The following is a 24359-nucleotide window of genomic DNA, read 5'->3' on the forward strand; positions in this document are numbered from 1 at the left end:
CTCAGTGTGAACCTGCTTTCATCTGTGAAGAGCACAGGGCGCCAGTGGTGAATTTGCCAATCTTGGTGTTCTCTGCAAATGCCAAACGTCCTGCACGGTGTGGGGCTGTGGACGTCGGGCCCTCATACCACCCTCATGGAGTCTGTTTCTGACCGTTTGAACAGACACATGCACATTTGTGGCCTGCTGGAGGTCATTTTGCAGGGCTCTGGCAGTGCTTCTCCTGCTCCTCCTTGCACAAAGGCGGAGGTAGCGGTCCTGCTGCTGGATTGTTGCCCTCCTACGGCCTCCTCCACGTCTCCTGATGTACTGGCCTGTCTCCTGGTAGCGCCTCCATGCTCTGGACACTACGCTGACAGACACAGCAAACCTTCTTGCCACAGCTCGCATTGATGTGCCATCCTGGATGAGCTGCACTACCTGAGCCACTTGTGTGGGTTGTAGACTCCGTCTCATGCTACCACTAGAGTGAAAGCACCGCCAGCATTCAAAAGTGACCAAAACATCAGCCAGGAAGCATAGGAACTGAGAAGTTGTCTGTGGTCCCCACCTGCAGAACCACTCCTTTATTGGGGGTGTCTTGCTAATTGCCTATAATTTCCACCTGTTGTCTATTCCATTTGCACAACAGCATGTGAAATGTATTGTCAATCAGTGTTGCTTCCTAAGTGGACAGTTTGATTTCACAGAAGTGTGATTGACTTGGAGTTACATTGTGTTGTTTAAGTGTTCCCTTTATTTTTTTGAGCAGTGTATATATATATATATATATATATATATATATATATATATATATATATATATATATATATATATATATATATATATACACACACACACATACATACACACACGTCTTAATCACCAGCCAGTCACTGGACTAAATGAAGCGAAGTCTCCATCTAGTCGGGCCCGGTGCACCAGGAGAGCTAAATCGAACACGCCCAGTCGCAATTGTGGTTTGGGTTGTAATGATTGGTGGAATGAGCGAAAGAAACAGAAGAAATTGTGAAAATGTTAGAGAAGCAATAGCTGTGCTGGAGTACGATCATTATGGGTGACCGTTCTGATGATATGGAGTGGGAGGATGAGGGGCAAGGATCTGAATGGTCTGTAGAGGAAAGACATAAGAAGAGAGATCATGATACTGAAAGCAGGTGAGCGTCTAGTGTAGAAAGCAAAAATAGGGTAAAGGTAGGAAGCAAGAGCAATAATGTGTCGGAGTGGAAAGTTGTGATTGATGAGACCATAGGGCCTCATTTACACCGTACCTGACTAACTAATGCTGTAGAGCGAGAGAGATAGGTTAAATTAGCCCGGTTAACTGGAAATGGTAGATTTCTAATATTTTGTGGTAGCCAGGCTCAGTAAGGGAAGATTCTGGAAATGGAAAAGCGTAAATGGGAAGAAGATGAAAAGTCATGCACCTGGTGTTTTTGCTTGGTTGAGGGAGGGTCATCAATCTGTGTCACGCTGGATAATGATAGGAGACAAGCGCATACGTAATTGGGTTATTTATTTCTCCACCCAAACAAAAGAGCGAGGTGTAAACCTCTAAACAATACACAGGACAGGACCCGTAAAACAAGTGCACAATAACACGTAGCATAGAAGCCGATACAACAGCACAGGTACTCACAAGACCAACGGACATGGTAACAATAACCGACAAGGACAATGGGGAACAGAGGGCACACACACAGTCAGTGAAAAAGTCACCAGGGTCGTTGTGTAACCAGCAGGGGAAGGAGCTTTCCATAAGGGAGGTGTCTGGGTGTCTGACTGGACACAGATGGAGCAGGAAGAGACGTAAACCCAGGTGTCCCTAGCCAAGGTTGGACACCAGTACTTCTCAGTCAGGCAGGCGATGGTACGGCTTATCCCAGGATGACCCGACACAGGCGCCGTGTGCACCCAGGTGAGGAGGCGGTCCCGCACACCTGTGGGCACATAGGCTTGGTTTTCCGGGCACTGTGCAGGTTCCGTGTGCAGGGCCTGCCATATGTCGGCGTTCATGTCCCACACCACTGTCACAATGATACGGGACGGAGGGATGATGATGGGGGTCTCCTCTCCTTTGTGTCATAGAGGCGAGACCGGGCGTCCGCCTTCACGTTCTTCGAGCATGTCCTATAAGAAAGCTTGAATTGGAACCTGGCGAAGAATAGAGCCCACCTGGTCTGTCTCGGGTTCAGCCTCTTTGCTTGCCCTGATGTACTCCAGGTTGCGGTGGTCTGTCCACAGCTGGAAAGGGTGTTTGGACCCCTCAGCCAGTGCCTCCAAGCCTTCAGAGCCTTCTTGACTGCCAAGAGTTCCAAGTCCCCTACGTCGTAGTTGCTCTGGGCAGTTTGGAGTAGAAGGCGCAGGGCTGCAGCTTTGGAGGGGTTCCAGTGCACTGGGACAGCACTGTCCCGTCTCTGACTTCGGAGGCATCCACCTCGACGATGAAGGGAAGTGAGGGGTCGGGATGTGCCAGCACGGGAGCAGTGGTGAAGCGTGCCTTCAGTGTCTCGAATGCCCTCTCCGCCGTCCAATGAAGCTGCTGGGGACCTCCTCTCAGCAGGGAGGTAAGTGGCGCAACTACCGTGCTGAAGCCCCGGATGAACCTCCATAAATAGTTGGAAAACCCCAGGAGTCGCTGGACTGCGTTCACGGAGTTGGGGGATGGGCCATGACCTGACTGCACTGACGCGTTGCTCCTTCATCTCCACTCACTCTGTGGATATGAGGTAGGCCAAAAAGGACACGGACAGCTGGAAAAACAAACACTTCTCTTGTTTAAAACATAGATCATGCTCCAACAATCTTCCCAGCACAGTCCTGACTAACGAGACATGCTGGGTGCAGTCAGCAGAATAAACCACTACGCCCCATCCCAGCATGTCCCGAAATAGTTTGTTAATAAAGGCCTGGAAGACTGAAGGAGCATTAGACAGGCCAAAAGGCATGGCCCACTGCCGTGGAAAATCCCATTTTCCATTTGTCGCCTGCACGAAAGCGCACCAGATTGTAGGCGCTCCTCAAGTCCAGTTTCATGAAGTACTGTGCCCCGTGCATTTATTCGATGATGGTTGGGATGAGGGGTAAAGGATAGCTGAACTTAACGGTGGCTTTATTCAGAGTTTGATAATCAATGCAGGGGCGCAGTCCCCCATTTTTCTTTTTAACAAAAAGGAAGCTTGAGGAGGCTGGTGACGTAGCGGTGCGGATAAAACCCTGCTGGAGGCTCTCCTGTACGTAGGTCTCCACATAGGAGAGGGGATAGACGTGTCCTCTCGGGAGGGCTGTGTCAGACAGCAGGTCAATGGCACAATCCCAGTGGCGATGATGAAGCAGGCGTGTAGCCGATGCAGATCCTGGTATTCCTCCGGTAACTCCACTTGAGGGGCGTGGTCCGGATTTCCACCATAATGGTGTTGACAGACACCACGAGACACCTCCCCTGACATACCTGCGACTAACCCAGCAGTCTCCTCTCAGACCAGGAAATAAGAGGGTTATGCCAACTCAACCAGGGGAGACCTAAAACAATGGGGTGCGTCTATAATCAAAAAAGTGATCTGTTCTAAATGAATGTCATGGGTTAGCAGAGAAACGGGAACAGTGATGTGATGTATGAGCCCTGTCCCTATTGGACGATTATCCAGGGCTCGAACCGGAATGGGTGACTGTAGGGGAACCAAAGGAATGTGTAATGCAGTGGCCTGTGCGCTAACTAAAAGATTCCCAGGCAGCTCCAGAATCAATCAGAGCTAACTGGAGTGAGGGGCTAGGGTATTCAGGGAATTTAATGGGAAAACACACTGGTTGAGTTGGCAGAAAAGGAGGGGAGATCTTGCATCCGACCTGGGTTGGAGCAGGGGAATACCCTAGCTTGTCACCTCACCTATTAGTGGAGAGAGGGCAGGTCGGGGAAAAATGACCCCTTTCTCCACAATTGGAGCAGAGGCCTGATTCATTCTAAGCTCTGCCTCGGGCAAACGTGCTCCGGATTCCGTGCAGGTCTTCATCGGGACCGCAGGAGGTTGTCCAAACGAATCGCCATGCTGATGAGCTGGTCGAGTGACAGGTTGTCATCACGGAAGGCTAAGTCCATCTGTACCTCCTCCCGCAGTCCACTGCGGAACACGGTGACCGGAGCCGAATCATTCCATCTGGTGGAGGCCGCGATGATCCGGAACTCCGAGGCAGTCCTAGATTCCTGGCGTAGTTGGAGTAGGCGCTCACCCCCCTCTCGGCCCTCCACAGGATGATCAAACACCGAGCAGAAGAGGGTGAAGCGCTCGTAGGACTCAACCTCGGGTCCGCCCGTTTCCCAGGACGCGGCACTCCAATCCAGGGCCCGTCCGGTCAGTGCCGAGATGACGGTGGCAACCCTGTCTCTCCCGGAGACAGCCTCGGCATAGTGAGCGAGGTACAGGTCGCATTGCAGAAGGAATCCCTTGCATCTCGCTGGAGCGCCGTCAAAGCGCTCCGGGAGGGACAGGGGTATTCCGCGGACCGGCTCAGATGGGACGGAGGCAGGTAGTGGTGTGGGAGCTGGTGCCAGAAAGGGTGCTGGAGACTGGAGGGACTGCACATTCCCCGCCATACGCAGGATGGTTGCCAGCACGCTGTCCATGGTGCTGCCGAGTCTGGAGAAACAGTCATCGTGATGCTGGACTGTCTCTACAGCTCGGTCTTTCCTGCTGTCTCCATTAGGAGGTTGGTTATTCTGTCACGCTGGATAATGATAGGAGACAAGCGCAGGAATACTAATTGGATTTTTATTTCTCCACCCAAACAAAAGAGCGAGGTCTAAACAATACACGGGATGAGACCCGTAAAACAAATGCACAATAACACGTAGCATGGAAGCCAATACACCAGCACAGGTACTCACAAGACCAACGGACATGGTAACAATAACCGACAAGGACAATGGGGAACAGAGGGCACACACAAACATACATACAAATCAGGGGGAACGGGAACCAGGTGTGCGTAATGAGACAAGACAGTCCGGGGTTGGTGGTAATGAATCCAGTTCAGTGACACCTAGAAGGCCGGTGACGTAGACCTCCGGAGCTGGTGAACGGAATGAGCAGCAATACCGGGGGATCCGTGACACTGTGGTCCCAATATCTATGTCCACGGATAATACTAAAGAAAATGTAAGGTTGATCAGTAGGAAAGAGGGTCAAAGAAGTGGAAGCTTATCAGTGACGCTGAGCTTTGAGAAAGTCTTGCCAGGAAAAGTACAGCTTGGATTCCTTAGCTTCAATGCTAAAGAATTTGTCCCATATGCACTGCAGTGTTTTAATGCCAAAGAATGGGACATGTAGCTGCTCAGTGTAAAGGAAAGAAACGATATGCCAATTGTTGAGGGGCACATAATTACGGTGAATGTAGAAGCAATGTGAAGGTTTAGTGCTGATGAAGCTTACATGGAGGTACCTGTAGTAAGTGGACCTACTGTCGAGGCTGGTACTTCGGATGGTCCTGGCATGGTTTCGAGACCTGTTCAGAAATCTTGTGCTCATGAATGTGTGGTGTCGATGGACACTTTGATAATTAATAAAGTTGACTTTATAGCTTTTATTGGTAAGGTTAACAATATGACTTGGGTTGTGGAAAGCAGAAATGCCAGGTTGAAGGTTATTATGGAGACGGCAAAAGTGATATTGGGGGTAACATATGTTACTGTTGAAATGGTTGTTGATATGCTGAGTGTTTCAGCATGATAAAGTTTAAATGGCATTGGGAGGATTTTGGGGGGGAGGGAGGGTGTGGTAGAAGTTAAGGATTTATTTGGTTTTTAATTTACATGGTAGTTCAGAATTGGGGAGTTCATGAATTCCAGCACAGTAGGTGGCGGCATGCACTTTAGTTTGTTTGCAGAAGAAGAAGAAGAAGGAGCATGAGCGAAATAAGGATTAATGGGACAATTTGACCAAGCCATCTTTTGAGCTCTCTAATTGGCCAAATTGAATGTCCATATCAGGTAGTTATTGAACGACAGTAGCTAGCTAGCTTCCCACCCACAGTATTCTCAATATCAAAAACATGATCATTGTTTTCACACATGTTAACATTGTATGCCAATTGATTTCGACTCGTCCATCACTGTCGTATCTGGATATGCCCCAGCTATAAAATACACTTAGAAGCTAGCAATAGTTGTCGTTGCCAACAAACAGTAGCTAGCTACAGTAGCTATCCTTTGATCATGGTTAGTTCTTGCAACCTGTCAGGTAGCGTTCATTGATCCCGGCTATAGCAATCAGAATGAAGCTGTTATTTTCTTGATAGCTTTTGCACACTGCTATGCTGTCGGTCCCTCATTCTCAGCCAACTTGTCTGGCAGGTGCGTCCCACAGAAGGCAAGGATGAGTCGTTTTCTAAATGTTCTGCGGAGTTGGTTGGTAATGGTGTCTGTCATTGCCATGGGAAACACCGTCCAGAGTTTCAGCGATCACAGCTTCCTGTCTGAGAAACTCTACACGGGGACACCAGAGTTTGCTGTGTAGTTTCTACACTTCATGATTGGAATGCTCTCTCTGAAGCAAGCCATGCCAGATCTTACCCTGCAAGGGCCGGTGTGGGTGCAGGCTTTTGCTCCAGCCAAGCAGAAACACCTGATACATCAAATCATAATTCAGTGAAGGAATTGATTAATCGAATCAAATCGGTTGCTGCTTGGGTAGGGCAAAAGCCTGCACCCATACCGGCCCTCACAGGGTAAGGTTTCTATCTGCTGCTTTAGTCTAGCGCTCAAAAAACGTTATAGGGTTTTCAGCGGTTGGCAGCGCGTGTACTTCAATTTCGGCGCGGTGTTTTATCGTTTAGAAATGTCAATAATCATTGCTTTCTAAACAGTTTTCGAAACATTTGGCCCTTATCTTTTATAGCAGCGAGAAATAATCTTTCAAATAAAAAATATACACTTACTTTAGCACCTGTCCATACGGTTGGTGCCTCCAGTTGACGAACTACACTTCCTCCACAGTTAATTTACACAGGTATTTGGCGCGCATTAGATTGCTAATTAGCACAGGTGGCTGTCTCTGTCTTCTCTTCCGTAAACAAGCGCTGTAACATCAAGATATGGCTGTGTGGGAACACTAACTCTATTAAGGTGTGTTTGTTTTGAAAATGATTTCTAGCTGATGTGAAAGATAGGTTTCTTATGTTTCCAAAACCGATGCATTTTAAACTTTCAGAGCGTCAGACCCTCCCATAACACACACAACTCCCCCTACCCGAAGATGCTATCATCAATAGGCGCAAAAGCAGTTAGTGTCTATGAATGGGGTACTGTAGAGTCTATCCATACAATCCCACAAATATCCTGTAGGTTTATGTCATTATGCCTGTATATAAGACTAGGTTACACATTGATTTGTCTACATTACAGGAGCTTCACAATAGCAGTATGCTCCACGCTGCTCCATGGTGCAAGGAATTTGGGGGAACTTAATTTAGGTTTTGCCTCCAAGCAAGAACATTTGGTATCTGGACATTGTTGTCGTCAGTTATCCGCTGCACATGCGCCATTGACATTCAGAACAAAACGTAAGATTTCCTCCATACCTGCACTGTTGTGTCAGTTTATGCACTCACTACTGCATGAACAATCATTCATGTTCTATGGGAGTTATCTTTCTCCTCTTCTACAGGCTCTATCACATCACCCTGTGGATATTTGTGCTGGCTCTGGTACACTTCCTGTCTGAAGCCTTCATCTACAAAACGGCACCTCTGACCATTGGCATTATGGCACCTCTCATTGTGGCGAGTAAGTACTGCAGCTCTATAATCCCATCTGATCAAATAGTGAGCTTGTTTTGTTATAACCAGTAACAACACAGTGTTAGTAAATCATCAAACTACCAGGTACAGAATGTGCATCGCTCAACAACATCTTTCATCTGATATCATTTTCTCAGAGCTTGTGCTGCTGGTGTCTGTTATTGCAGAGGAAACCCCATTCCATCCTCTCACCTCTCTAGGTTTCTCTATCGTGGGAATGCTGATTGGGTTCCAGTGTGTTCCAGAGCCTCAGGAGGAGGTGGCTGCACGGCATAAGAAGCGGAACTGATTCCAAGCTGCAGAAAACTGTTGTTATACATTGTGCCATTTAGCCCAGCAATAGAGAGAGCTGTGGGATAGTCTGCTTCTTCTCTTGAATAATGAGTGGCCTATTTACTATACTGTATGTACACAAAGACAAGTCCAATAGCTTTAAACTTTTAAGAGGGGGTATACAATAACTGGAATTCATTTTGCAGGTCATTTGTACCTGTCCTAGAATATACTATAGTTTGGCTACAGCTGTTTCACTCTTGCATGGACAATTGAACAGGGATTGTTGATCAATGTTTCATGTACAGTAATGATACATAAATGTACAGTGATGATTTTATGTATATGAATAATGGTTTGATTAATGTGTGGTAGGGTTGACTGGATTTGGAATTATTTTATGCAAATGAACAGTTTGGGTGAGTGCCATGTACAGTACTTGAATGGATTCTCTCAACATTGGGCCTTTGTCTTGATTTCTAAACTGCTCAGTGATGGTGCGCTTTCTGTATGTTACTGGATTTTGTGTGTGGTATAACACATCCATTGATAAAAATAACAGAGCATTTAAAAAAAACGTTTTTTTTACATTTAGTTCACCAGATTACCATGTACAATTGTTCACACTGACAATTTGTCCAAACAACATCTACAAACATTTTTACAAAACTATAATTATGTTGTTCATTACTGAGTATGATAAATAGTACAAATTACATCACCATTTGATGTATATAAAATGATCCTTAAAAAAAAGAAAAGCTGATGAAACACTGCACTAAGGAATTTCTTCTTAAATCTCACTAACATTAAGTATGGCATGAAAGAGTTCTCAGTAAAAAATACAGGCCAAAAGAATCACACAAAATACAACACTAGCCTACCTTGTGCAAAATGACCAGTCCATTGGATAGTCTGTCTCGCCACGCTAATGATTTTGTGCTCACATTGTTATCATAGCGTTTAAGGCTCTAAAACAAGTCAATGCAGAGCATTAAAATACAATAGTCCCAAAGTTTCTGACTTATTCTAAGAATATGGTTAAAGCAGGTTGATTCCTTCTGAGACATACACAGGCACAGTATCAACCCTATTCACCATTATCAGTAGTACTCACAAGTATCTCTGTGTAATCCTATTTGGTAGATAGCAATCTCAAAATCCTGTTAAACCACTAGGTGAGTTGGCTTGACTGGACCTCTAAACAGACTGCCATTCAACTGAAACCACTGAGTCTAGTCTACTTTTAACTAACACATTCCAAAAATAGAACAGTTACATTAATACATTTAGCAATGTTAAGTTTGGTTACGGTATAGTATTGGTCAAATGTCAGGAAACAAAAAGCACAATACTGCTCATATCGGAATGCACAGACAGCATGATTTAGACTGTCTCCAAAGGTAAAGAAACAAAATGAAAAGATGAACCATTCATAGTGTACTCTCAAAAAGTGACACTTAAATATGAATTAACAGGTCATTAAACTTGAAATACTTCTGGTTGTGCTTGACAATCAAACTCGTTATCTGTCGAGTAATTTGCTAGAGAGGGAGAACATGTGAGGTTCCAAGTGAGTTCCTCTGCATGGTTTGAGTAGATCTGGGGAGCCAGTTGTGCTGGGCAGTAGAAATAGCAGTCACTGAAACTAAAGCCAGAGCAGGGTGTCCATACCCCAGCCTACAGTACATTCAGCTGCACATTCCTGGGCTCTGACTTCCTCAGAGGCGTCCTCCATGTCATAGTTTCAATTAAGTACATTAATTACATGTTCATCCAAATTCATCACTTGTGCATGTGCTCACCTACACATTTGTAAAGGGAAAGCAGCATGCTTTTTAGTGTATGTACTGTATCTGTTCCTGTTTGTGTGTGTACATCCTTTGGTAGTTTTCAAACATTTCAGTGTGTGCTGGGCTGTCTTCTCACACCTGTCCAACTGGAACTCCTCGTTATACCTTGACCTCCTTCACTGTAGCTGGCGGTGAGATGCCTGCCTGTTTCTGTCAAATCAAAACATTACTATTAGAAATTAGATTTTCCAATATTATATATTACTACACGTACTACGTTAAAACTATACATTGTGTTATTTCTATTGAGGTGGAGCTTACTAACAACGGAACATCTTATTGGGTCTCAATATTTATAAACTAAGCATATTTTATTTAACCCTTATTTTACCAGGTAAGTTGACTGAGAACACATTCTCATTTACAGCAACGACCAGGGGAACAGTTACTTGGGAGAGGAATAAGCCAATTGGAAGCTGGGGATGGTATGAGGGCCAGACTGGGAATTTATCCAGGACACCGGGATTAACACCCCTACTATTACGATAAGTGCCACAGTGACCACAGAGTCAGGACACCTGTTTAATGTCCCATCCAAAAGCGTCACCGTATACAGGGCAATGTCCCCAATCACTGCACTGGGGGATTGGGATATATTTGTTTTAGACCAGAGGAAAAAGTGCCTCCTACTGGCCTTCCAACACCACTTCCAGTCACATCTGGCCTACCATCCAGAGACCAACCAGGACCAACCCTGCTTAGCTTCAGAGACAAGCCAGCAGTGGGATGCAGGGTGGTATGCTGATGGTGTAAATTAGAAAAACAGGCACTTAAGTAACTTGGTTTCACTAGAATGTATTTATGTTATCAAAGCAATATGTGTTTCATGCAAGAAACACATCAATCCAAATTTTACAGGTAATGTATACACTTATGATTATCTTTCTCTGGAAGACAGAAAAAAACTGATTCCCCTGACCCTTTTTGTAAGGTACGAAAACATTTCCTCAGGGGTTTATTAGCTAACACTTAAACAGGAAGTTAAAAGCTCTGTGCCACAGATAAAATCATCACCCTTTTGTTTTTCAACCAGCTCATATAGTAGGGCTTTGCTTTGAGAAGGATGATCAACAGAAGGACAAATAGTTAAAAGCACACTAATATTACACTCAAGCTGCAAGTAGCATACTTTAACAAAGCGTCGGCATGATGACTTAATTTCCAACAATATTTTACAGAACTTCAGTTCCTCAGTCACTGCTTAGCTGACAGAAAATGTGTCTTACTGATTATTGTAATTGACGCACAGTACCCTATCCAGATATTAACTCCCAAATCTGCTTGGAGACTCCTTATGCTTTACCAATCCCTGTCATCTGCTTTGGCAAGTCGCACACGGCATTCTTAATCCAAGTTAATGCTCTTTTCACAGAAAGAGCAGGTTCCATGTCTTTATTTAATACCTTTCACCTTGCTGAAGTGGGTTACAGGCTACAGCGTTTAGAAAATGTTTGTTGTGTAAAGATTGAGTGAATTTAGTGTTTGATGTCTATCTTTCCATTGGAATTCTCAACACATCCGCTATAGGAGTGCTCTTTATGATTGCATGTTGTACAGTACAGCACTGTGCATGTGTGATGTAAGACTCAAAGACTTGATACCCCTACCTTGGCAGGTGTGTGTTTGGGTTTTAGTGAGGTTAATGTCAGGATTGCTGCTCCTGTGGTCTGCTGGGTGTTGTGGCCCCGTAGTCCTGTACCCGAGACGGAGAGTCTGCAGCCTGGAACAACAGTTAGGGAATCACGCACAAGAGGGGCAAGAGGACTCCTCCACCATCCCTATCACCATAATCCCTCTGCCCTTTCCAGACCCTCCCATAACACTTTCTTTTAACTCCAGCAGTCCACCTGCCTCTAGAGAGAGCCTTTTCTTAATGAGGACTCTTCTGGGGATGGAAAGGATATGACATAAAGCTGGAATGGAATTGTAAAGGATTATGGATTAAACAGTACAACTGTGCAATATGGTCTTTTGACTCTTCAGACGCTATAAAAACGTTCTAAACTATATTTGACTAATACACTGCTACCTATTGTGACTAACAAGCATTCCATTTTCAACATCCAATATAACAAATGGAGAAAATTATTGAATTCTCTTGGCACTGTTACTGCACTCGTTTCAAATATTAAGAAGTATTGATGGGATTATTGGAGTATTCCATAGATGAAGTGAGTAAAGCTCCCATCCTGCATTGAGATAAAATAAGTGATAGCGATATTCTCATAATAGAAAGAATAGTCGCTGAGCAGAGAGGATTTGTTAGGCATGATAGTCTTGTTAATGATTTAAAGTTGATCTTCAACAGCTGAACATCACTGGCCAATGGTGAGTTGAACCTGAAGTTTATTATGAATCTATTATATGATTAAAGTAAAAAAAATACAGAATTACATTATCTTGCGTGAGCAAGCCATTGGTATATGATTTATTTTGCTGCCAAGTGAGAGTAATTGAAAAAGTAAATGTGATGTATTTTTTACTATAGCCTATTGTACACTTATGATGAATATACTCCCGAGTGGCGCAGCGGTCTAAGGCACTGCATCTCAGTGCTAGAGGTGTCACTACAGACCCTGGTCCAATCCCGGGCTGTATCACAACCGGCCGTGATCGGCAGTCCCATAGGGCGATGCATAATTGGCCCAGCGTCATCTGGGTTAGGGGAGGGTTTGGCCGGGGTAGGCCGTCATTGTAAAATACGAATTTGTTCTTAACTGACTTGCCTAGTTAAATAAATGGTGGCAGTATCCAACAGATCACATCTCTTTTAACTGGAATGCAGAGATCCTACCGCTGACACCAAATAGCAGAAACAGATATACTTACACTTGCCGCCTGTGTCTCAGCCAGATGGTTGGCCTTTTGCCGTCGGAGGTCAGACTTGATGAATGCTGTGACGTATAGATGAGAGGTAAGGCACTACTCAGAAACAAATTCAGGAATGCATGGGTCATATATAGTATTAATATTCAGGAATGTATAGCCTCTGAAACAATGTGGGAAATGTGCTACTGTATGTAGAAAATCTGTTAACTTTTCCCTGTGAAGAGAAATCATGGTCACTATGACCCACTAGAGGGCATCATTACTCCATGATGAATCCTAGATAAGGCTGTTACGCAACATCTGTGCAACTGACTGCAATGATTTGAGGAGTCATGCGTTCCTACAGCCCCATATAATGTGGATCACATAACAGGACACCGTGCTGCACTATAACAACTGCAGGCAGATGAGTCCAATGTTCAATCTACCGTAAAGCTGTTCTGTTAATGCAAAATAGAGCTATAATGTGTGTAGGGGGTAAGCAAACTACCTGTCATAATAGTGCCTATGAGGAGGAAGACACAGAGAAAGATGTTCCCAGCGAACGTTCCAAAGTGCTCTATGATCTTCCCTTGACCGATGGTGAACATGATCCCAAATATCTGGAAGAATGAGGGGAGTGAACATGAGAGTTGATCATCTCTAAACACAATCAAGTTTGTCACATGCACAAGTACAGTGAAATGCCTTTCGTGCAATCTCTAACCCCAACAATGTAATACTAAAAATAACAAGGTAGAACATAAAAATAACACAAGTAAGCATACTATATACAGAGTCAGTTCCAGTACCATACTTACAATGTGCAGGGATACTGGATGGATAGAGGTAGATATGTATAGGGTTAAGGTGAGGGGACTAGGCATCAGGATATATGATAAACTGAGTAGTAGCAGCATATATGATGAGTGTGTGTGTGTAGAGTTGGTATGAAATGTAAAGGTATGTGCATATTATGGAGAGAGAGCATATGTATGTGTGTGTTGGAGTATCAGTGTGCATAGTGTGTAGGACCCTGTGAGTGTGCATAGAGAGTGCAAAAATAAGAATAAAATATGAAGGCCAACTCAGATATTATGTGTAACCATTTTGTTAGCCATTTAGTTATCTATTTAGCAGTCTTATGACTTGGGGATAGAAGCTGTTCAGGAGCCTATTGGTGTTAGACTTGATGTACCGGTACCGCTTGCTGTGCAGAAGCAGTAAGAACATTCTATGGCTTGGGTGGTTGGAGTCAAACCTTTTTCCGGGCCTTCCTTTCACACAGCCTGATATAGAGGTCCTAGATGGCAGGGAGCTCGGCCCCAGTAATGTACTGGGTTGTCCATGCGATCAAGGGCAGTGCTATTGCCATACCAAGCTATGATACAGCCAGTCAAGATGCTCTCAATGGTACAGCGGTAGAACTTTGAGGATTTGAGGGCCCATGCCGCGCCTTCTTCACAACTGTGTGTGGACCATTTTAAGTTTAGTGATTTGGACACTTTAAGTTCTCGATCTGCTCCACTGCAGCCCCATTGAGGTGGGTTACAGACTGGACTTACGTCGGCCTTGGAGAGCGAGACCACCCAATCTTCTGGGTTGGTGGCAGCCTTCACACCCGGGACTATGTTATTGTCAAAGCGTGCATAAAATGCATTAAGTTCATACATAGACTTCATGCATACAACAAACCTAGATGTACTATTTCAATGGTGAATATGATCCCAAAGTATGATCCCTGTTACCTGAGCTGAACAGTTGAGCAGGCCTGAGGAGGTGCCCTCACACTCTGGGAAGGTCAGCTCCACAGCAAACTCAAAGCCAAGCGGCAGGTACCCAGTCATGAAGAACCTGAAGACATGAGGTTTATCAGTGTTGTTTTTACTCAAACTAAAGAGCAGCACTTAACATTTCATGCCTGCTGAGAGAAATAAAAAAATCTACTCCACAGCCAAATCTCCTCTGAGGGCATTACTCTAGCAGACCCTTTAAAACCTTCAGCTCTTGTTCATCTCCTTTATACATCAGTTAACAAATAATAAAATACTTATTCAACTCCAGCAGAAAATAATTAATGTTGCATAGAATCATGGGCTTGTCTCCCACTACACTTGACCTTAAACAGTCTTAACTGCTGAGCATTTTAAGATATTGTCTGCCTCTTCCCACAGAGTGGCTGTTTAAAGAGCAAGGAGGCAGTTTACAATGTAAATAGCATGCAGTGTTCCTGCGGGGTGACCAGGGCAGGAAACCTAGTCCACCCCACATTACAACTGACATGCTAAAGGTGGAATAGCTAGCAAATGCAAATCATTCACAAACATCATTGTGTATGGTCACAGTGTTTGTTCACTCTTACCCTAGAGCTCCCGATGTTACAAACACCACCCATAGGTGGCCTAAGCTGAGGGTGAAGGCATAGACCACCATTCCCACGAAGGACAGAAGATATACAGCCAGGGTAGTCTGTCTGGGGAGAGAGGAAAATAATATATGTTTGTTTTTCCTGGATTTTGCCTGTATGAAATGTACTGTATGCTTGTGTAAACAGAAATGTACTAACTATATTTTCATAAGCAGTTTGATTTGGTGCATTGCTCACAGACACGTCAACATTGCTGCATATCCCATATGGGATTTGAATGAGTCTGCAATGTATTCATCTTATCTGGATATTGCTTTTACATAAGTTTCACAAAGCACATCAGATAAATTCCAGTCCTCAACAATCTGTGGTAGGCCTACATACAGCACCAGTAACCAGTCCTGGTTCTGGACGAGCATGCAGAACTTTTCAGTAAGGCTGGCTGTGGCTTCACTGTCAACACCTCCAATCCCATCCTCTACAAGGGGAAAAACAAGATTCCTGACCATCTAAGACCCCCTTATTAAAACTGGCACATTCTGGCCTACACCAACAGGCTCACTATGGTGAAGCTCTTCCTGTACAACCACGCATGAAACATTGCTCCACTCAGCTATTGTTGTTAATACAACTTAGTCCTTTGTCTCTCACACATGGAGGTATGAGGAAGGGAGCATCAATAACAGAAATCTGAGTTGACTGCTTTGGCTCGATTTATTCGAATGGCATGAGAAGAATTTGGGGAAACAATTTTCACCCTCATAACATGTGTTATAAATCCCTTTCATACTAAGATGAAAAGTTGCCAACTTTACCATGCCGTCAACTTTTATCACCTTTTCTTTATATTTGAAAGGTATTGCAGTAACAAAGCCTGTACTTTTATTTCCACCAACCAAGGTAGTCATGAATGCGGTATTATGCTTAAGTCTCGCCAACACCAGTATAAAACGTTGCCTTTTATCTTAGCAGCTTTTGAACTCATTAAATAATGAACATTCTATTGTTGTCAGACATCAAGCTTATCAAAGCTTCACAGAAATGCTTTTAATGCATGTATTCTCTCCATGTAAATGTATGTAGTTCTGTCCTTGAGCTGTTCTTGTCTATTGTCACAGAAATTCATGGGGAAACACATTGTATCTGCCATTGCATCTTTTTTTCTTGACTTTGAGAGCTACATTTGTAAAGCCCTTATATCTAGCTCCTAAATTATGGGTTAATTTGCATACGTTTCTAACTTAGCCTACTAGCGATTTGTAGTTTCTGTCTTCAGCCAAAATAACTGGCGGGGATTTTGAAAGGAGAGAAAGTGTGCAATGGTGTGATCACATTGGCTGGTGATTATTCATGTACTGCAGTATTAGGCCTAATATTTAGCCAACAAATGAGTTCATATGAATGAGCTTCTTCAGCTACATATAGCCTCTCTTTTCCAGATGCACAATTACGCAAGCCTCTCCACTATTCCTCTTCTCCTGGAGTCTCAAAAGCTACAGGCTACAATATCTTGTTCGACATGAAATGTTGAGCATGTTTTGCCACGATTAGTCCTACGATTAGATAACTGTCTGCTGGGGATGAAGCAGGAGTTTGGGGGCTAGGTTGGCAGGTAAACACTTGGTACTGCCACTGCTGTTGTTATAGCATTCCCTGATGTGTAGAGTTGTGTAACACCTACAATTGAACTACATAGTTGATTCATTGTTTGTTCATGATCAGCTCAGGTGTTTGATGAATGGCTGCTCTGTGGCGAGAAACAATGGCCTGTGTTATTTGACCAAAACAAATAGAAAGGAGATTAAATGGAATTGGACATTGTCTGTGCAGATGTCTGAATGACTGCATTAATAACCTCTACAGATGTAGCATCTTAATTTGATCACTCTTTTGTTACTGAGAATTTTCCTACACAGCAGGAATTGTAAACTTGTAGTGTATTCAAGGTTTAAAAAGGCTTCTAAGTTTGTAATTTCCACTTTAAAATGTCAGCCACTGTTCCCTGGGTGCCGATGACGTGGATGTCGATTAAGACAGCCCCCCCCCCCCCCCCCCCCCCCCACCTTTCTGATTCAGTTAAATGCGGAAGACACATTTCAGTTGAATGCATTCAGTTGTACAACTGACTACGTATCCCCCTTTCCCTTAAGAGCATACATCTGTATATAGATGATTTTAAAAGGATAGAGACTAACTCTCAGGCACCATTCTCTATGGAGCCTCAATTCCAACAGGCCAGTACTTCAGCTGAGAGGATTCATAGATAAAACTTGTCAGTTTGGATATGCAGGGAGAGGCATCAGATACAACGCTTAGTTCCTCCAGAACCTCAATGGTTTCCACTTCCAACAAAAAAAACTAATCTGCCTAGACGCCTGCCTTTGAATGAGAGCTTTAAAAGACATTAATGCAGAAAGTGCCTCCTTTAGAGTGGCTAATGAGAGAAGCAAGAGCCCAGCCAAGGTCATATTTGGTTTACTGTTTTCATAGCCCAGAGCTCAAGAGTGTAACAAGATTACTGATTGTTACCTTGTCAACCTATGCTATGGATCGTTTTTTAACTGAAGGATATGATTGAGATATTAGATTAGAGTAAGATTAAGTAGATACAGTGAATCTGGCTACTGTATGCACTAGTCTTTATCTGTACACAATAGTTATCTGTACGCAAGGCAAATCACATTTTAATCACTAATTAAAAAGGGCAAAGGTTCTCAAAGAGATGAGCAGTGAGACCTTAACAGCTCTTATCTTATTAACTCACTCATCAGCAGTTACTGGACCTCTTCCAACACGGAGCTTGACTGACTTGATCAGAGAGCGTGACGAAAAAGCTTGAGAGGATTATAAAGCCAATTACTGGGAATTTTCTGGTGTCATCAGACAAAAGATTAGCCAGTAGCCTTGTCAGCAACCAGCTACAGCCGCACTATTACAATGTGTATGTGTCTAAGTTGGGGACTGCGTATGTAACCTTATTTAGTTACTTAATACTAAGGAAGGGCCACTGAGCCCTGGGCATAAGTGGTCGCTTAGGGCCACACGGCCACTAGAGGGTCCCTAACCAAATCGTTTTCGTTTGTTTAGGAACTCAGTCAGGGTCTCAACTTACTGTTACTAGAATACACAAAGTGCAATTTCGAAATGTGGTTGTGCATCAGCAGTTTTTATCTTGTTATGTCAGTCACTCAATAGCCATAGCAGAGAAAATCATTTGATTGGTAAGTTTGTCTTGCCAGCTATCTATTAATCATGGCCTTATACCAGGGCACGTGGCCAGGGGCCCTGACCTCCAGGCGGCCCACATTGATTTTGTTGGGGGGGGCACAGAAATGTTTTCCCAGCGAGGTGGGGCCCCCCAACAAAATCTTGCATAGGGCCCAAAAGGCTAGGCTAGACTTGCCACTCAGTGATCAAAGTCACACAAAAAAGCTATTGTATCTAGGAGCATAATGCTGCATGCAATAATGTGTATTTTTAGTAAAGTATTATGTACTCTCAAGTGTTCCTAAGAGTATCTTACTTGTAGGTTTTGGTCTTGTCCAACCAGATCCCACATATGAGGGACCCCACCATCCCCGCAATGACAATGGTGAGGCCAATTCTCCCAGCATTCACCTCTTCACCCTGTGGAGGTTAAAATTACTGAATTGGTCTTTCTGCAGTCAAATTGGACATCCTGACCCTCTCACACCTTTCAGTTATCTTATCTGGTGTGAGCCTACTTGCTACTAGAACTTGATACTAGTTCTCTTAAACTCCAGTCATCATTTTCAGGGCTATAGAATTGTGTCTTTAGTCTAGAAAATACCCTTAATTATAGACTGCACATTTAAATGTTTTATTATTGGGGAGGTAACATCTCAAGATCTTCCTTGAATACAGTAAGTGAGGATATAACTGAAGGTCATGACCACAGAGGGACTTATGCAGGTTGGTTTTGATGTGATAAGATTCAGGTGAGACTTACTGGATAATGCTCGATAATCATCCGGTTCAGCAGAGTGGAAACAGCATAGAAACAACCGACATTCAGCCCTGCAGAAAACATACGGAAACCTGTTAGTTTTGTTTCTGCACTCTGAGACAGAGCTGTATTTTACAGGAGCTGTAGTCTTCAGAGGAGCAGGTCTTTATTTAGTCTGAGGCCTGCAGGGAAAGCAGGGGGATCCAGATGGGAAGCTGTATTTGGGTTTCACTGGCCCTGTCCTAATGGAGCCCATACCTGGCCCTTAGCCAGTCTACTACTACAAAGGAGAGAATATTTGACTTTGACATAAATGGTGGTGTGTCACTCAATATTTAATTGGTTTGGACAGCTTTGCCATTACGGTTTGTTGTCTTGTTCCTGAAAATCCTTATTTGCCACATCAAAGGGTAAACAATGTTAGTATCAAATAACATTTAAAAAAGTAAAACGTTATATTTCCAAACAGCTAAAGGGCATGACAAATGTAATAGTTCAACTCTAGCATTTATGTCATTGTTTATATTGAGATGGCACAGCCAAGGCAGCCAATAATTCAGGGAACATTTAATCAGGCTAAGCTGACCCGAGGCAATACTTTTATGGACTAGTAACGCTACCATTGCAAATCTTCAATAAGTTAACCATTAACTACAAGGACTGTGACCTTTCAACCCTAAGAATCTGACAAACCTAAAATCCTCAAAAAGACAGTTTGATGTACAATGTACAGTGTGCTGGATACAAAAACATAGTGAGAGATATTCACATCTCTAAGCACAAACTGATAATGACCTATTGATCTGGCTTTAAGACCCTAACAGATGTTATCTTCAGATGGTTATATTCTGATGTTGTGTACATGTTTTCATTCGCCTGTCACTGTGATGATGCAACAGCATCCACGTTGTTCATATTTACATTTGTGAGTTCACCTTACTTGAACTCATTCAGGGGACACACAGTAGAGACAGCAGGATAATGCACAGTTTACTTCGAATAGGGGGAATTCTGCTGTGAGGCCATGTGTGTGTGTTTATGAGATGAGGTCTGGGGCATCACCAATACAACAAGCTTTGATCTGGCCTCCCGGGTGGTGCAGTAGTCTAAAGCACTGCATCGCAGTGCTAGCTGTGCCACCAGAGATTCTGGGTTCGAGCCCAGGCTCTGTCGCAGCCGGCCACGACCGGGAGGTCCATGGGGTGACGCACAATTGGCCCAGCGTCGTCCGGGTTAGGGAGGGTTTGGCCGGCAGGGATATCCTTGCCTCATCGCGCACTAGCAACTCCTGTAGCAGGCCGGGCGCAGTGCATGCTGACCAGGTCGCCAGATAGAAGAGGTATCATTTCATATTTTTAAATGTAAGGTTGTCTAACTATACAAATACTTTTTGAGATCAACCGACACTAACCAAAGAGTTTATCAAATTGAACAACTCCTGTTTAATTTACGTTTTTTCATGTGTTTCCTCCGACACATTGGTGCGGCTAGGTTGGGTTGTGTTTCGGAGGACGCATGGCTCTCTACCTTCGCCTCTCCCGAGTCCGTACGGGAGTTGCAGCGATGAGACAAGACTGTAACTACTACCAATTGGATACCATGAAATTGGGGAGAAAAAAGCGGTAAAAAATTCAAATTAAAAAGAAAAAAAGCTTTGATCTGGCCAGCCTTATGTAACTTTTGTTTTCTCAAATAATAGGAGTACAAACATGCCGGTAGACACGGGTGTGGTTTGAGAGTGAATACGACCCACCATAGCTGATGACGAGGAGCATGAAGGGTAGGTTACGCAGCAGTCTCAGGATAGAAGCCATGTAGGAGTACTCTTCTGGAGGGATGCTCCTGGCCTGGACCTGAGCCAGGGTGGGAGGGATTTCCGGCTTCTCTTGGAACACTGTTGAACACAGATACAGAACCAGTAATAATAATAAGGTGATAATGCTGATATACTGTAGAAGTTTGTATGCAATTCCCGTAACACTGCACCATTCATTCCTATACAAATATTTCACAACACCAATCATAGACACACCTAAATGTGTGTTCTCAACATACATTATCTAGGCACACCCAAAATATATTACAAAAGGGTTGGATGTAGATTCTGAAGTTGCACAACTGTCAGAGCCCTTTAAAAGACAATGTTAAAATTGGATCCAACCACAAGCCAAGCCTCCCCCTCGTTTGTCCTCCCAAGAAAAACTAGCAGCAGTCACTCAAATAAGCTGGTGATAGCAACAAATGAGTGAAAGGCCAATGGCCATCCCATGACCTCTAACATCCCTCCATCTGTGCTTCTATCAATCAACACAGACACCTGAGCTCACTAGGAGTCAGGGCAGTCACGGGCAGTCAAATAGCTTTGGGGGACTATAGGACAGGAGGGGCCAAAGTTACATCCAGCTAGTTCAGTACAGCACAGCCAAGGCAACAAACCAGGCCTATCTCTAAAAGAGCAAGAGAGAAAGAGAGAGAAAGATGTGTGTCTGAGAATTCACCTGAAGACCGGAGAGATGAAATGCACCAGTAACTGTTGGCCCTATCAGGGCCCCCTCTCTTCCTCCATGCCCCTGGTGCGTCAGTGAGTCAGTCAGTCAGTGATTCAACAATAGTCACGCTGGAGAGTCCAGCTCCAACGTTCAGTCTGAGAAGTGGAGGAGAGATCAGCTCACTGGGGCAGGAGTTCATAGAGTGGACCCACACACCAACTAGCCTCTACTCCACCTATCTGTACAGCTAACAGAGGGCTTCAATAGGCTTCAAATATCTTACAGCACTCAGATAACAGAGGGCTTCAATAGGTATCAGATATCTTACAGCATCCAGCTAACAGAGGGCTTCAATAGGCTTCCAATATCTTACAGCACCAGGCTAACAGAGGGCTTCAAATATCTTACAGCACCCAGCTAACAGAGGGCTTCAAATATCTTACAGCACCAGGCTAACAGAGGGCTTCAAATATCTTACAGCACCCAGCTAACAGAGGGCTTCAAATATCTTACAGCACCAGGCTAACAGAGGGCTTCAAATATCTTACAGCACCCAGCTAACAGAGGGCTTCAAATATCTTACAGCACCAGGCTAACAGAGGGCTTCAATAGGCTTCAAATATCTTACAGCATCAGGCTAACAGAGGGCTTCAATAGGCTTCAAATATCTTACAGCAACAGGCTAACAGAGGGCTTCAATAGGCTTCAAATATCTTACAGCACCCAGCTAACAGAGGGCTTCAAATATCTTACAGCACCAGGCTAACAGAGGGCTCCAATAGGCTTCAAATATCTTACAGCACCAGGCTAACAGAGGGCTTCAATAGGCTTCAAATATCTTACAGCACCAGGCTAACAGAGGGCTTCAATAGGCTTCAAATATCTTACAGCAACAGGCTAACAGAGGGCTTCAATAGGCTTCAAATATCTTACAGCACCCACCTAATAGAGGGCTTCAAATATCTTACAGCACCAGGCTAACAGAGGGCTTCAAATATCTTACAGCAACAGGCTAACAGAGGGCTTCAATAGGCTTCAAATATCTTACAGCACCAGGCTAACAGAGTGCTTCAATAGGCTTCACATATCTTACAGCACTCAGCTAACAGAGGGCTTCAATAGGTATCAGATATCTTACCGCACCCAGCTAACAGGGGGCTTCAATAGGGACCAGATATCTTACAGCACCCAGCTAACAGGGGGCTTCAATAGGTATCAGATATCTTACAGCACTCAGCTAACAGAGGGCTTCAATAGGTATCAGATATCTTACAGCACTCAGCTAACAGAGGGCTTCAATAGGTATCAGATATCTTACAGCATCCAGCTAACAGTGAGTCCTACAGGCTGTAAACATGATTATGTTTTCCCACAGAGCAGTCTGGGGAGATAGAAAGGGACTTGTCTTATCCAGTGTTCAGTTTGATCAATTCGTTAAGTCGCTACTCAATACTGTCTGCTGACACCGGAGGAGAGTTTGATTTCCCAATAGTCAAGAAAAGATAAAAGATGGAAGGTCAGGCAGTGAATCCCTGTTCTTCTTCTAATGCCAGGTTCCATGTCTAAGCTTGCCCAATGTGCCTCTTTCAACAAAACATGGGAGGCCCCAAAACAGAAGTGGGATGACCTGGTTTGTGTGACTCATGTGAATACTTCTCTATCCATCCTACCATGTCATCACTCTGAGAAAGTGTCACAGTCATTAAACAGAGCCTAGGGGGGCAAAGGAATGATTCTATATAATACCTCTCAACGTCCCTACTCCGTTTTAATATTACATCTAAAGGGATCTCGGGCCAATTACAGCGATTGCAGCCCTGCCACAGCGAGTGAGTGAAGAGACGTTAACCTCTCTAGGGTAGGGGGCAGTATTTGCACGGCCGGATAAAAAACGTACCCGATTTAAACTGGAGATTACTACTGCCCAGAAACTAGAATATGCATATAATTATTGGCTTTGGATAGAAAACACCCTAAAGTTTCTAAAACTGTTTGAATGGTGTCTGTGAGTATAACAGAACTCATATGGCAGGCAAAAACCTGAGAGGATTCCTTACAGGAAGCGCCCTCTCTGACCATTTCTTGGGCTTCTACACTCTCTTTATTGAAAACTGAGGATCTCTGTTGTAACGTGACACTTCCTACGGCTCCCATAGGCTCTCAGAAGGCGGAAAAACGCTGAATGATGTCTTTGCAGGCCCTGGCTGAAAAACAGTAGCGCATTTGGATAATGGTCGATCAGAACGTAAACAGGGTTTCCCGGTCGGAATATTATTGCTTTTTTACGAGAAAAATCGCATAAAAAATGATTTTAAACAGCGGTTGACATGCTTCGAAGTACGGTAATGGAATATTTAGAAATGTTTTGTCACGAAACGCGTCGGGCGCGTCACCCTTCATCACCCTTCGGATAGTGTCTTGAACGCACGAACAAAACAGAGGATATTTGAACATAACTATGGATTATTTTGAACCAAACCAACATTTGTTATTGAAGTAGAAGTCCTGGGAGTGCATTCTGACGAAGAACAGCAAAGGTAATCCAATTTTTCTTATAGTAAATCTTAGTTTGGTGAGGGCCAAACTTGGTGGGTGTCAAATTAGCTTGCCCGTGATGGCTGGGCTATCTACTCAGAATATTGCAAAATGTGCTTTTGCCGTAAAGCTATTTTAAAATCAGACATAGCGATTGCATAAAGGAGTTCTGTATCTATAATTCTTAAAATAATTGTTATGTTTTTTGTGAACGTTTATCGTGAGTAATTTAGTAAATTCACAGGAAGTTTGCGGTGGGTATGCTAGTTCTGAAC

General features: G+C 43.9%; 2 protein-coding genes across 2 annotated transcripts in view; one reads left to right on the forward strand and one right to left on the reverse strand.

Annotated features, from left to right (window-relative positions):
- Positions 1-6368: 6368 nt before the first annotated feature.
- Positions 6369-8080, forward strand: LOC106611097 (ergosterol biosynthetic protein 28 homolog). Its single transcript, XM_014210965.3, has 4 exons — positions 6369-6505; positions 7465-7554; positions 7659-7777; positions 7992-8080. The coding sequence occupies exons 1-4, from the start codon at positions 6369-6371 to the stop codon at positions 8078-8080; spliced, it is 435 nt and encodes a 144-aa protein (XP_014066440.3).
- Positions 8081-8630: 550 nt separating this feature from the next.
- Positions 8631-24359, reverse strand: part of LOC106611046 (choline/ethanolamine transporter flvcr2a) — a 32824-nt gene continuing 17095 nt past the window's right edge. The window contains exons 3-11 of the mRNA XM_014210875.3: positions 20814-20954; positions 19064-19131; positions 18617-18720; positions 15088-15198; positions 14474-14579; positions 13237-13348; positions 12747-12811; positions 11525-11637; positions 8631-10067 (exon numbers count right to left, since the gene is read on the reverse strand). Coding sequence (XP_014066350.1) covers positions 11563-11637; positions 12747-12811; positions 13237-13348; positions 14474-14579; positions 15088-15198; positions 18617-18720; positions 19064-19131; positions 20814-20954 — 782 coding nt within the window. The 3' untranslated portion in view covers positions 8631-10067; positions 11525-11562. The remainder of the gene's footprint in view (positions 10068-11524; positions 11638-12746; positions 12812-13236; positions 13349-14473; positions 14580-15087; positions 15199-18616; positions 18721-19063; positions 19132-20813; positions 20955-24359) is intronic.

This window comes from Salmo salar, chromosome 09 (assembly GCF_965601325.2).
Source record: "Salmo salar chromosome 09, fSalSal1, whole genome shotgun sequence".
Lineage (NCBI taxonomy): Eukaryota > Metazoa > Chordata > Actinopteri > Salmoniformes > Salmonidae > Salmo > Salmo salar.